Below are 13,495 nucleotides of genomic sequence, written 5' to 3'. Positions count from 1 at the left end.
CGGTGCTCTTTCCTGCCAAGGCAGGGGGTCGGACTAGATGATCTACCTAGGTCCCTTCCGACTCTAGCTACTATGAAACTATGAAACCTGCTGGAATGTCCCAGAGTCCACGGAGAACTAGTTGCCATTATGTCTATCGTGTCATGAGGTCACTGGAGTTCAGTTAAATGATCAGAAATTGTCATTTTACTATCTTCCTGATAAAAGGATTTCAGGACAGAAGAAAAAAAATGAGCTGAAAAAATGGAAGAGGAAGTGGAGCCCATTAGCCTATGAAAGTTTCAGGAATTAATTCTACGTTGGTGGGACTTTGCAACCGATAGGTACATGGTGTTGGCGTAGGTGTGGACTTCAGTAAGCATCTGCCTCAGAAGCAGGAAATAATCTTGACCAAACCAGCAAGACCTAATTAACACTTAGTGTGTGGTGGCTCCACCCCAGAGAGCACAGCTGGACTAGACAGTGATTGTACAGGTACTCAGGAAATGTGGAAGTGTGCTGTTAGGAAGAAAGGGGATTACCCAGTCACCCTTTCTAATAAGGCACTCAGAGTGGGGGACTTTCAGAAAGAATTCTGCTAGTACAGGGTGGAGTCTTCTGTTTCTTTCTTATTGATTTTACTGAGGATAAGCCTGGCTCTTTACAATCTCTAATGACTACATTTCAGTGGGCGAGTGGCTTTTAAAACTTGATGGGCCAAATCCCAGACCCACTGGAAGAGAAACATATGTTGGCACCCTGGGCAATGTTGGTGGGAAAGGGGGAAAGTGAGCCTTTGCCTGCTCATGCATCTGTTCTGAATCAGCCATGCTCGCCTGCCCCCAAAGTTATGTTACTGCACTGGCATTATTTGGAGTTTTGCCATTGTCTTCAAACAAACCGAGATTTGGACTATTACTGGGTTGCTTTCTTGGTTTTTGTTGTTGTTGCCTGTCTCCAGGGAGTCACCAGTGTTGTCAGGGCAGATGCCATCAGTGGTATTGTCTGACTGTTAGGGTTGTTCAGGGGTTAGGTGCTGCCAGTCACATGAGGCTCCCTCAGTCTGAGTTGTCTGTGTGCATACTGTGAGGATACTGGGGATGTGCTGCTGACAGCCCCATCGTTATAAGAAACGGACTGCAGTCTTTGGCTCTTAGCCGGGAAACAGACATCTTATGTGGAGCAGGATTAGGTGTGCTGCAGTATGTCTCCGGGGGGAGTGGGGAACTCGCATAGATGTGTTCCCATCCATGCTTGCAGGCATGCATGAGGAAATCCCTTGCAGAGCATAGGGTGCATGTCTGCAAGCAGGGAACCACCACTTGCAGACATGTAAACCAAAGCCCCAACTTTCCTTGCATATCCAGATGCCTCCATAAAAAAAGTGTTTATGGTGGTGCAAAGGTGACATCTGGTGTTTATGGTGGCACTGACAGCTGATCTCCCTTCTTCACTGTATTTGATGTTTTGGGTACATTGTAAGATTTGGACTGCAATCCCTTAGGCATGTGAAACTTTTAACTGTAGCTTTAAGGCAGTCTCCTATTATTCACCTTTTATTATTGTCCCTTTCTTCTGTTTGATTTCTTGCCTGTCTTTCTATATTTGGAGTGTCAGGTATCTATTAGCTGTCCTTCTTAATCTCACATTGCTGCAAAGGAGGTTGTAAGTGCCAGTTAATCAGAAGAGCAACACTTGTGGGCTGGGTATCTGGGTGATAGTTTTGCTAGTTTTATTCACTGTTTTTCTTCTTGTTCTTTATGTTCCTTGCCTTAAAAAGCTCTGTATCCCAGGTGTGAAGCAGTGGTGATGTTGGAGAGAGAAAAAATAAACTATACATGATAGATGTTAGTTATATTGCTTAATACGTTTTTGGAAGGTGTTCATACACTGCAGTTAGGCTGGTACACAGACCTATGGAGAATGAAATAGACTTAGAATTCTACATTTGGTTGTTTTTAAATAGTTGATTGGATAATTATGTTCTTTGTGGTTTTTATCTCTGTTTGTAGCATGCTTCTTTTAAATTACCTGGGCAAAACTGGTAGAGAAACTCCTTTGATGGCAGCTGCAGTTTTCTCGCCAGGTTGGAATATTTTTGCATCTGTAGAATCACTTGAGAAACCACTGAACTGGTTTCTTTTTAATTACTACTTGACTACTTGTCTACAGTCCTCTGTTAGTAGGTGAGTCAATTTCATGAACTCCTTAGACTGAAGAATGTTAGCTTGGCATTTATGCGAGATAAAATGTTGAAAATTAAGTTGCTATTATAGCATTTCACCTAACCTTTTTTGTCTGTGTATCCATTATTGAAAGTTCTAAAGTATATTGTTTGAAAGATTTTCTTCATCAAATTCACTTCTATGTAAAGAACCAGGCCAAAGTTTATCTACCACTTATGTCTTCAAAATGGAGATTAAGTGGGATTTAAAATGGATAAATAGGTTTCTGCTGACTCTTTTTACAAGAGTATATTTTATTTTCTGTACATGTTGTCTCACGTAAGGCTACTCAAGAGTTGGATAGATGGCATCTATTTGATTTTCTTTAAAATCTCATTGAGTTTGTGGGATACATATGTACTCATTTAATAAATGTGTCAAATTTGAAAGCAAAGAAAAGAGTTACTTGTGTTTAAAAAAAACCCCGAGAGTATATATTCCTAAAAATACAGTTCTCCTTTTTAACATTGGCGTATTTCTCATGACTAATGCAGATGTCAAGCAATTTTCTGCATGTATTTATATGCAAGTGAACAGTGCTTATCATCCTGTACAGATTTTTTTTTTGAGACACAAAAATGAAAACCATATTTTCTTACTCATAGAATTTACTTCTAGGTATGTCTTTGTAGGAAGGGGGACTTCTACATCTGTTAAAATACTTTCTCTTGTTTTCAGACATCAAAAAATGTTGGAAAAATTATTTGATTTGGACCTGGTCATGAAGGTATGTGAATAAGAAGTCTATTTTGGTTTCATGCTTCATTTCTTGTTGCTGATATAATTCCATATTTGATTTGTGTACTTCAGGCTAAAACCATTAGGGAGTTTGATAAGCAATTTACCTCAGTCATGTTTGGCTACCCTACAATTGAGGATTACTATGAAGATGCAAGCCCATATCACAAGTTGAAGTCAGTAGGAATTCCACTGCTGTGTCTGAACTCTCTGGATGATGTTTTCTCACCAGGCCATGGTAAGTTAATGCTGACTTGTATGTTTCTCTATTTATGTAGTCAGTTTGATAGAAACTATACTGATTTAAGAACAGGCCCTATATGTGAGGTTGTATCTAAGAATTGTATCTGTTGGCATTTTGCTGTACATCATTCTTGCTGTTTACTTCCAAGTTTCCACTCTGAACTTGAAGTTCTTAGAGGCTCTTTACAATTAATACAAAGTACCTAAGAACTAGTGATTCTATAGATCAGCATTTTTTGAAGCCTGTCTTTGGGGGGGGGAGTGGGGAGACGATGACCCAAACCTTTGTTCTTGGACTAGATCATGTATCAGGGTACTTGAACTCCTCAGTAGCCATGACAGCCAATGACCTCTGTGATATAAAGCTCCAGTGACTAAATGCAAAATTATTTGGTTTTACCCAGATAATTGAAAATGAGATACTGCAAGAATCTCATTTTGAACCTAACATGGTATTGTCATGGATCTCGCCCCTTTCAGGAGAAGCTCTGCCACAGGATTCTCCATGGAGAAGCCTTATTTGGTCTCCCACTCCTGAAGGACCCTCTGAAGCCAGCCCTCATGTGGCTTCATGAGGGGCAGGTCCCCACCCTGGAGACCCTGGCTCTTTTCTGCCTCTGGCTTCTCCAGTGATCTTCAGCACCCCCACAATGGAGAACTCCTTCTTAGTCAGCTCTTGGGAAAGGGGGGGTGTACTCTTCTTCAAGGAGTGGGGGAGAGGATGGGTGGGATCAAGTCAGAGTGCTGACATCCCAAACAGTACAGCAGACTGCTCAGCACCAAACTGTCTTTATTGGCCCACTCTGTCCTCTCTGGGACTTTCCCTCTACTCTGTCCCCGCTGAGACTTTCTCTCCCCAGTTTTCTCATTCTTTTTCAGGCACAGTCAGCCAGTCTCATAACAACACTGCTACAAAAGTATAGTTTTAGCCTGGGGACTGATACTTACCCAATCAAATGAAATGGGGGAGCCAACAGGGGACCTGTTTCTTCAGCCTGCTGCCAGGCACAGGCTGCTATCTCCCCCTGGGGTGAAAAGGACGTTCATTCTTACAAGACTACGTATAGCAAGGATTTATAGCACAGCATGCTCATGCTGAGCCTCTCCTTCCCCCAAGCTAGGCAATCCCAGTGGTCCTGGCATACCTGGGAAGCCTTCACTCCTTGGAGTGCCCCGTAATTTTAAGTATTATCTTGTCTGGGGTGCCAATTCACCCTTCAGGCTTGGAATTCTCATGGGCCCTACTCAATCCTGATCAAAAGTGTAACCACTGGCGCACTGGTAAAGCCCGGCAAGCTGCCAATCCCTTCATCACCTTCAGGATCTTGGATTCCTAGAGCCCCAGGGTCTCCAGGGAAACCCAAAATGACTGCACCACCTTCAAGACAAACAAGGCCACACAATCCACTCTTCACTCCCTCTGCTCTGTCAAGCACAGGAAAACTTGGGATCCCTAAAGGACCCTTTCTCCTTGGAATTCCTTTTCCTGAACCAATTTTGGTCACCCTTGATGTTAGGTGTCTCTGGTATTCCATCGTAATCTGGTGCACCGTTCTGTCTACTGGCACTGGTAGGACCTTGTGGGCTATGGTCACCTTGTCCTTGTCCTGCACCAGGAAGCAGTCACAGGGCACCATGCTCAGCAAAGAAAAGGGACTGTTACCAGCTCCTGTTGCTGCTGCTGCCTTGGCAATGCTGCACATGCAGCAAGGACCTGAGTGCTGGGGATGCCACAGAAGTTTTGGGCTGTGTACAGGTGGGGTAAGGCACCATGCGAGGGACATTCTGCTCCACTGGGCACCAGGCACCTTTGCAAAAGCAGCTTTTCTCCAGCAGCTGCGGGAGCTCAGGTGTGCAGGTCCTTTCAGCAATGATGCAGCAGTATGTTCTGGAGCTCTAAGTGCACGTGGCACCACTGTCCTCATGAAGGTCTGCCGCACCTGTCTGAGATGGCAGTATGGACTACCTGGAGAGTGAGGCTGCAGGTAGGAGCTGTGGGCAAGGGGGTAATGTGCATGGGAGCAAGGCAGTTACCACTTTCCCCATCAAGATCTGGAGCAGACTGGAGGGGGGGGGTGTGTGTGTAATGCAAAACAAACAAAAAAAGGGTTTACATCAGTAGTTTAAAATGGCCCGCACTATTACTAAATATTGGTTATTGCAGGGGTTTTCAACCTTTTTAAAGAAATGTATCCCTTCTGGTGGCAGCAGTCAGATGTGGGGCGGAGGTGCATGCGGCTGCTACCCACCAACCCATGCCACCACCACACCCTGCTTTCCCACAGCTGGTTGCATGTGTGGCTCTACAGGCTGCTGATGGGCCTCGCACCCAGCCAATTGTGCGCCGCCAGTCAGCAGCCCACAGAGCTGCATGTGGGACTGGCTGTGGGAAAGTGGCACAGGGCAGTGGATGGCAGCAGTGGCCACCACATGCAAGCTCCCTCTCCTCCCTCCTGTGACCGGCTGGCCAGGTGGCTCCTGTGTGGCCCACAGAGGGGCACTGCTGCCCTCGTCCCCCTGGCCCTGCTCCTGGGTGGCGGTGGCGCAGGGTGGTGGTTGGTGGCGCTCCGTCCCCCACCTGCCTTCACGTGCTTCCTAGGACAAGCACGAGGCAAAATAGACCCTGTGGGCCAGATCTGGCCCTTCAGGCCATCCTATCCAGCCCATGGGCACCTAAAAAGCTTAGAAAATTAATATTTATCTGCTCCTGGCTGCCTGTCAAACATGACAGGATCTAGGGGGGCAGTAGGATCCCAGGGAAGCTGGTAGGACATGGGAACAAGGCCAGCCTGGCCCCACCCCCACCCCCACCCCCCTAACCAGAAGCCTCTGCTGGCCCTGGCTGTTACTACTTTCCTGCATCCCTGTTCCAGCACCATGTGGCCCTGGGCTGCATCACTGGACTATGGGAGCACAGGGCCATGCTGGTACCCTGGGGTCAGGAGCAAGAGGGAGGGAGGGTGTGTGTGTGTGTGTATATTTATAGGGTGAGTACCACAAGCACACCCCACTATACACATGCACCCACAGCCCCCTCTTCCATTGCCATACACACAGATACCCACATGTTCCCTCACAACCCACGCCTATCCGCCTATCCACCCCCCCACGTAGTCCCCTGACACGCACCCATGCCCCACATACCCAGACACTCACAGCCCCCACAAACCTATACCCTCCCCTGATGCTTCCCACCTCTCCACAGTATAAAACAGTAAGACTTCATTTTAAGCTATTGTGCAATCACCTCTATGTACACACAAGCACATGTAAATCAAGACAAAAATATTTTTTTAAATCAAATTAATGAATGCTGTAGATGTTTAAATTTTAGAATATAATTTGGTATTTTTCTGGTTCTGAGATGGCAAAACCCTTTGCTGAAAGGAGTATTTCCAGGGGCAAAGGGAGGGACTTCTGGTGGCAAAGGTCAGGGGTTAGGAGGTGGAACTTACGGTCCCAAGATGGTGACCAGGGGACGGGGCATGTGGCCCTCAACAGCTTACCAAAACTTGGTAAGTGTCCCTCCACCTAAAATAATTGCCCACCCCTTCCTTAGGACTTTTCTAAGTACCCTGGGGTATGCGTACCCCCAGTTGGCAACCCCTGGGTTATTGGATCAGCATCAGCCAATATCGTTGTTTAATCACTGGCTATCAGTATCAGCCAAAAAACCTTTATTGGTGCACCCCTAGTAAAAAGCCCAACCAATAATCTCTAGCCAGTCATTTTAAATTTTTGTGTTGGATGGCAGAAATTTCAGGCTAAAAAAACCCCCCACCCTACGTGCCCTTTTTCCCCATGAGAAGCCATATCCTTTTTGTCCTCAGCTTGCATGTCATTTTCTGGCTAACGGTATAGCCATGTGAATGGAGTGACTTGGCTTTTTTTTTTTTTTTTGCTGGGGACATGTATCTTCACTGTGAGAGGCTGAATCAGCAAAAATCACAGTCCAGCAGAAGGAAGAGGTCAGTGATTACAGCTGCTGACATCAGTTATGTCACTGGACCTCATCTCTGTTGGCATTTTGCTAGCAGCTGCATGTTAGTTAATGGTGTATGTTGTTTAGAGAGGTAATATTGTTCTGGCAACAGAAAGACTGAGGCTTGCTGGCTTAGAAAATACATATGTGAACACATAAGCCTCTGGTGACAAGGCAATGTCTGTTGACAAAACTCTGTAGTGGAGACCAGGCCTGAGACCTACAGTGGAATACTGGTTTCACTTTACAAGCTCAAATGGCAGTTACCAAGTGTTTTTAGCACTTATGTGCAATGTGTGATCCTATCCTGCAGGCAGCATGGACACGCATACATCCTCACTAGCTGTGTGGATGTTTGTGTCAGGTACATGGCTCTGTACAGATATACCTGGGAGAGTAAGTCCTGAAATAGTAACCAGACAAAAACCCATGACTAGCAGGTGTTAGAGGAAGAGAAGGGCCATCCCAGGCTTAGCCAAATAATCTAGTGTAGAGGTGTCAAAAGATACTTCTTGCAAGCTGGATCCAGCTGACAAAGCTGTATTGTCCAGCCTGATGCATACAACATGTACTTGCCGTGACCCCACATGCTGCAGAGCTGGAGCTGCACATTGCAAGCAGCATGCATGGCTACTCCAGGGTATGTGCTGCCTGAAGTACCCTCACCAGCCCAGCCCTGTGGGCTAGATTGGGTATGTGGGCCAGTCTGTGGACCTGATCAGGCCAGTAGATCAGCTCTGTGCCCCTCATCCAGCCCACAGGGCCAGATGACTTTGACATCCCTGACCTAGTGATTAGGGTACTGCCTTCCAGCACCATGCATGCTGTGCATCTGGCTTAATTTCCATCTTTTCACTAAGCTGCCCAGTGCTGCTGTCTTACCTAAACGTGTGTCCTTGCGGTTTACTGCCTTATTAATATCTTTGGACTGTTCCACTCCATTTTGGTCTGAAATAGCAGCAGCAGTCATGAATGTAAAACCTTACTAAATTTTCTCTTTATTCTCTTTGTTTTTGGTTCAGGCTTGTGGCACTATGTTGTTGAGCTTTACTTTTCATGCAAACAGTATAATGGAGTTAAATGGTCATTAGAAACCAAATGTGGGGGACAAAAGAGAGGATAGAGACTAAAGAGAGTGATAAGAGAAAGGGATAGAGAGTTCATGGATCGATAGGAAGATGAGACCAAAGGGAATGAGTCAAAAGCAAGCTAGAAGTATTAGCAGAGTTCATGTAGCTCAATTTATCTTCATAATATTGATGTCATTCAGAAAGTAGTAAGATTTTTTTTAACAAAATGTAGTTTCATGTACGAGTTGCCTGAGCTAAAGAATCCTGTTTAATGCTGTTTGCTTGCTTCTGTCAAGATCAAATGCAAATTCTTTTTTATAGATCCTAAACAGTCACATGGTTAGAGTTTGAGTAATTTTCTATTTTCCATTATATTTTATATTTTCCTGTAAAAAGTATTTTAATACTTGAAAATTTTAGTTTTATGGGGCATCTGGCAGTAGCTCATAGTGGTGCTCTAAACCAGGTGAAAAAACAAATGCTTTTCAGGTCTTAAAACCTTAGCTATTCACTTTTCAAAGATAGCTACATTTTAAATAATGAATTGCTTACACCATGAGCACGAGTAACACAATTGCATAATAGCCATTCAATTTCCTGTCAGATAAATAGTCCATAAGGATATAAATAGTCTGAAAGGGTATCTCTACATGATGTTCTCAATACTTCTGGTATTTGATCTGCTTCTGTTCCACTGGTATCAAACTCAAAAATGAGGCAGTAAAGCCTCACTGCCTGTCCTCAGCCCCTTTTCCCCAATGCAGTACTGCCAACTCCACCACGTCAAAAATCATGAGACAAACTTAAAAATCAAGGTTTGGAATGTAAATCATGAGATGGTATTTTTGAAGTGTGTGTGTGGGCGGGGGTTTACCTATGAAGATGTAATGGGTTGTAGGCATGTGTGGGGTTTGGTGCTTGGGGAAGAGGGATCCCTGCACACCCTAGCAGGGTGTGGGGTACTGTGTCAAGAGTGGGGGGCAGCAGCAAGGCTGGGGGGGCTGTGGCTTGGGAGTGAGGGGCAGATGTGCACACACACAGACAGCTGCCCACAGCTCTGTTGCATGAGTTGCCCCAGTCCTGAGGCCCCATTCATGGGTGCCTCTTGATTCAAGGGGGGGCATGTGACCCCCCGACACCAGTCAGCAACTGGGTGGGGTCCCCTGGCAGCTGATCTTAGTGGCTGAGGGGGAGTCCACTGGCGGCCAATCCCGCTGGCTGGAGGTCATCCCCCACATCTGATCTCACTCACTGTAAAAGTTTCTGTGCCGCTTCCAGAACTCCCGCAGCCACTTCTGGAAGTGGCACAGCCACTTTTGCTGGTGGCCCTGCTCCCCAGTCAGCGCTCGCAGGGTGGGACACTGGTGTTCCTGCCTGCCCCCCTGTCTGCTGGCTAAGTAGGGAGTGCGACCTGACGGGGTGCACTGGCACTCTTGGGAGTACATGTGCACCCCCTACACATCGCCCTGGCCCCATTCACCCCTACCCCACTCCCGCCCCTTCCTCTTCACAAACTTACCAGCTTGACACACTCTACATGTCCCAGAAGAAAAAATCCTGAGATTTGACAACTCTCTATCAGGAGATAATGAGTCAGAGTTAGTGTGACTTAGAAATCAGGAATCTTGTGATCTTTTTCATGACAGTTGGCATTACTGCCAGTGTCACTCCTAAGATCTCTGTCTCTGGTATCCTGGACAGCAGCAACAGCATGTGCCCCCTCGTTTCCAAGTTTCATGCATGCAGGTAGGAGCAGGTGAACCAGGGATACTTGAGCAATATTATTCTACAGTGCTGGGGACAGTGTCTAATGTCCCAGTCCTGTACCCTCTTTTCCTTTATTTCTGTTGCATGCAGTTTTTAATTTGTATCTAGCATGTTTAATATTTAATAGTTATTACTAAGACTTGTGGGAGGACTGTCAAACCTTTCTTTTCTCCCTTTTTAGCTGTTCCGGTGGAAATGGCCAAACAAAATCCAAATGTTGCTATTGTTCTTACCTCCTGTGGAGGCCATATTGGTTTTCTGGAAGGAATGTGGCCAAGGAATTGCACTTATATGGACAGAGTCTTCAAGCAGTATGTGCAAGCTATTTTTGAGCATGGGAAACAAATCATTAGCATGTAGCTTTGGACCACTATTTTAGCACATTCTGAAAAGGGCAACTCAGCCTAATGCACAAGTTTTAACTACTGTAAGCCAGCAAAATGGATGAAGTCCATTACTTTCCGCAAAAAATACATTTGCCTAAAACTTTGTAGCAAGAATTTTACGTATTATATTGTCACTTTTGTATTTATAATATGCCTTACTAAGAATGACCTTAAATAAAACAGCACTCTGCGTACATCCAACTGCACTTAACCAAAATCATTAAGTAATAGATAATAATTCCTCAGGGTTTTTATTTAAGCCAGTGCATTTTAGGAGACTTGATTGATAATATAAAAACTGTAACTTCTAAAATTACACTTATTTTTGTTGCGTATTACAAATTGGTGAGAATAATGAAATATAAGAATAGAAGGAAAAGAAGGAATGCAAAAACAGCATTGTTTCTTCAAGTAGTCTTTACATTTGAGAATGGATTACAACTGAATTAGATTGATACTGTATCTATTGTTTACCCTGAGAGAATTACAGATTTAGGATTAGTTTATAATGGTAATGCTGTATGTCTTGCACAATTATTTTTATTGTTAACTAATTTATAATATTTCTATATTACGAAAACATGCTGTTGAAGCAATGCATAATAAAATGTCATTAAAAAATCATTTTGCATTTAAGCGTTTATTTAATTTTACGTAGTATTGTACATACAATGCGTATATTTCACATAAGTATGGTAAAGAAACATAAAATACAGAATCACATTGTTTACTACTTTGCAGGAACATTTTTGGCTTTTAAAAATAAATGTTAGGAACATGGGGTGCAGTCTGCTTTTAAAAATTCATATTTCCAGTTGTTGTAAATAGTATATGCAATTAATATAATGGAAAAGGAGGGGAGAATCTTTGTTTCAGCTGGTTTACTCTGTGCACTTGTTAAAAAGACTTGAGAAAATGTTTGTAGCCCCTCGTGTCCTGTGTCTGTTCCAGCGATAAAAAAATGGTATGAAACTTGACCGTACATCATCATTTCCCTCCCAGCTTCCACAATACTGTTGTTGCAAAGAAGGGGTTAAAATGAACTGGACATAATTTAGATTCTGAGACTGCTGCGAAGTCCTAATCTAGTACTCAGTAAAGCAAATGCATGTCACGCCAGGTCAGGGAGCTGCAAACTACCCTTGCACTTTTCTTTTCTTTTTTTTGGCACTGCACCAAGAACAGCTCAGACCAGAAACTCATGTACACCTACTCCTTGCTTAACGTCATAGTTACATTCTTGAAAAATGTGACTTTAGGCAAAACGATGTTAAATTAATCCAATTATGTCACAGTAGTTATCTACTAGCAGGCGGCCGCCAAACAATGTTATAACCGACGTTGCGCTACTTTAAAAGAGTATGTTCTTTGACTTTATTAATTCTCACTTCCATTTTTATAAACAAAGCATGGCACATACAAGTGTGACTAGGTATGGTTCACAAGTTCAGAGTTAAACCTTTATAAACTACTTTTATTAGAGAAATGTTTATAGTTCAATGCAGAGTTGCCTGAATAATGACAGGTTTACCATCTCTCCATTTACTGTCTAAGTGAAATAAGTCTTGATCCTGAAATTTCTTAAATCAGTGCAAATATTTACTAGTTTAAAACTAAACATAACCTCAATCAAGCCATTTGTAGGAGTGGGATTTTAAACTGTAACTTAAATATATCTGTTTTAACACACACACACTTCTAAAGACCAACTTAAAATTCAATGGTTTGTGCAGTTCTTTCTTTTCCAACATGTATTGCACTCTTTTCCAAATGCAGTGTATTGATTTGACTGGGATAGACCAATGAATACCAGCTTCAGCAATTTTCTCTCTTCAACATCCCTCAGACAAATTACATGAAACAATACAGTTTATGAGTAACTCTAGTAATACTAGTGACTTACATGGTTATTAACAGAAACTGTCAGAACCCTGGGGCCTAGTTTGCTGTTTTTTATACATGATATATGATATCATATTAATAAATAGGGGTCTACCAAACTTAAGGTGCAGCAGGTAGATCCTGGGGCCAGCCACCATTTTTGCAGGCTGAATGCAGCAGTCCTGTTCCCCCCTGCCGCCTCCCCCGGCTGAGGGGCCCAACATCCTGCCCCTCACCTGGCTCCAAACTGTGGCTTAAATTGCCCAACAATGTTTCCCTTAATGACTTCTGTGGGCTTAATCAGGAGATAAACATTCACATGTTATTAAGCAATTTAAGCACTCAATTAAACTCAAATGAAATACTTTATTAAAATAAAGCTGTGCACATCATGAATTGTAAATAATACCAACTATATACAATTTATTAAAGGATATTATAAAAAGGAGTTGACTGAAACTGAATGCTAACCTTAAGACAGGCAGTAGGGCTGTGCAAACCTTTGGTCCCTGATTTGATTTGGCCCGATTTGGTGGCCAAATCTCCAAATCCAAATTGAATCAGAAGACTCTTAATCTCTTTTAATTGAATTGAAACCCTACAAATTGATCTGGAAAGATTTGGAGATTCGGATATAGAGGCAGCTTTAAATGTTTTTTCTACATATTTCTATGTAGCAGGGGCTTATGAATGCTGTGATGCTGGGGCACGTAGAGTATCCCACAGAAGCAAGGGGACTCCCCAGCATGCTCAGACCTGGAAGTGGTTCCACCAAGGAGTGTGCTGGGGGCCCCCCAGCTTGGTGACTGGTGCCTTTGGGGGGAAACTCAGGGTCTTCCTGTGGCCAATCACTGAGCCTGGGAGGCATGGGGGGGGCCTCCCCAACATGCTCCCCATCAGACCTGGAAGTACTTCCAGTCCACTTCGGGTTCACTGCTGAGCACATGGAGGGCACTCCTGCACTCCTGTGAGATGCTCCATGCGCCCCAGAATTGTAGTGATCACCGGCTGTGCCTGCTACCTCAAAGTATGTAGAAAAAACCTTTAAAGCTGTGTCTATGTCCAAAAAGCTGATTCTCCAAATCGGTATCAAATCTTCAGATTCAGATTTGGCCGAATCCAATCGGGGACAGTGATCCAAATCAACAAAGCGAATCACTGTCCGTGATTTGGGCTGAATCTGAATTGAATAAGGCCTGCTTTGCACACCCCTAACAGGCAGTT

At 43.9% G+C, this 13,495-nt stretch overlaps 1 protein-coding gene across 1 annotated transcript in view; it reads left to right on the top strand.

Moving 5' to 3' along the window:
- ABHD3 (abhydrolase domain containing 3) overlaps nt 1-11,005 on the top strand; it is a 27,504-nt gene extending 16,499 nt beyond the window's left edge. Inside the window, exons 6-9 of the mRNA XM_019541088.1 lie at nt 1,992-2,165; nt 2,883-2,931; nt 3,015-3,180; nt 10,186-11,005. Coding sequence (XP_019396633.1) covers nt 1,992-2,165; nt 2,883-2,931; nt 3,015-3,180; nt 10,186-10,364 — 568 coding nt within the window. The 3' untranslated portion in view covers nt 10,365-11,005. The remainder of the gene's footprint in view (nt 1-1,991; nt 2,166-2,882; nt 2,932-3,014; nt 3,181-10,185) is intronic.
- The last annotated feature ends 2,490 nt before the right edge of the window (nt 11,006-13,495 follow it).

The sequence above is a fragment of the Crocodylus porosus genome, unplaced genomic scaffold (genome assembly GCF_001723895.1).
Source record: "Crocodylus porosus isolate Cpor-Errol unplaced genomic scaffold, CroPor_comp1, whole genome shotgun sequence".
NCBI classification, from domain to species: Eukaryota; Metazoa; Chordata; order Crocodylia; family Crocodylidae; genus Crocodylus; species Crocodylus porosus.
The sequence above is the reverse complement of the archived record's forward strand: the minus strand, read 5'-3'. Positions and strand labels throughout refer to the sequence as shown.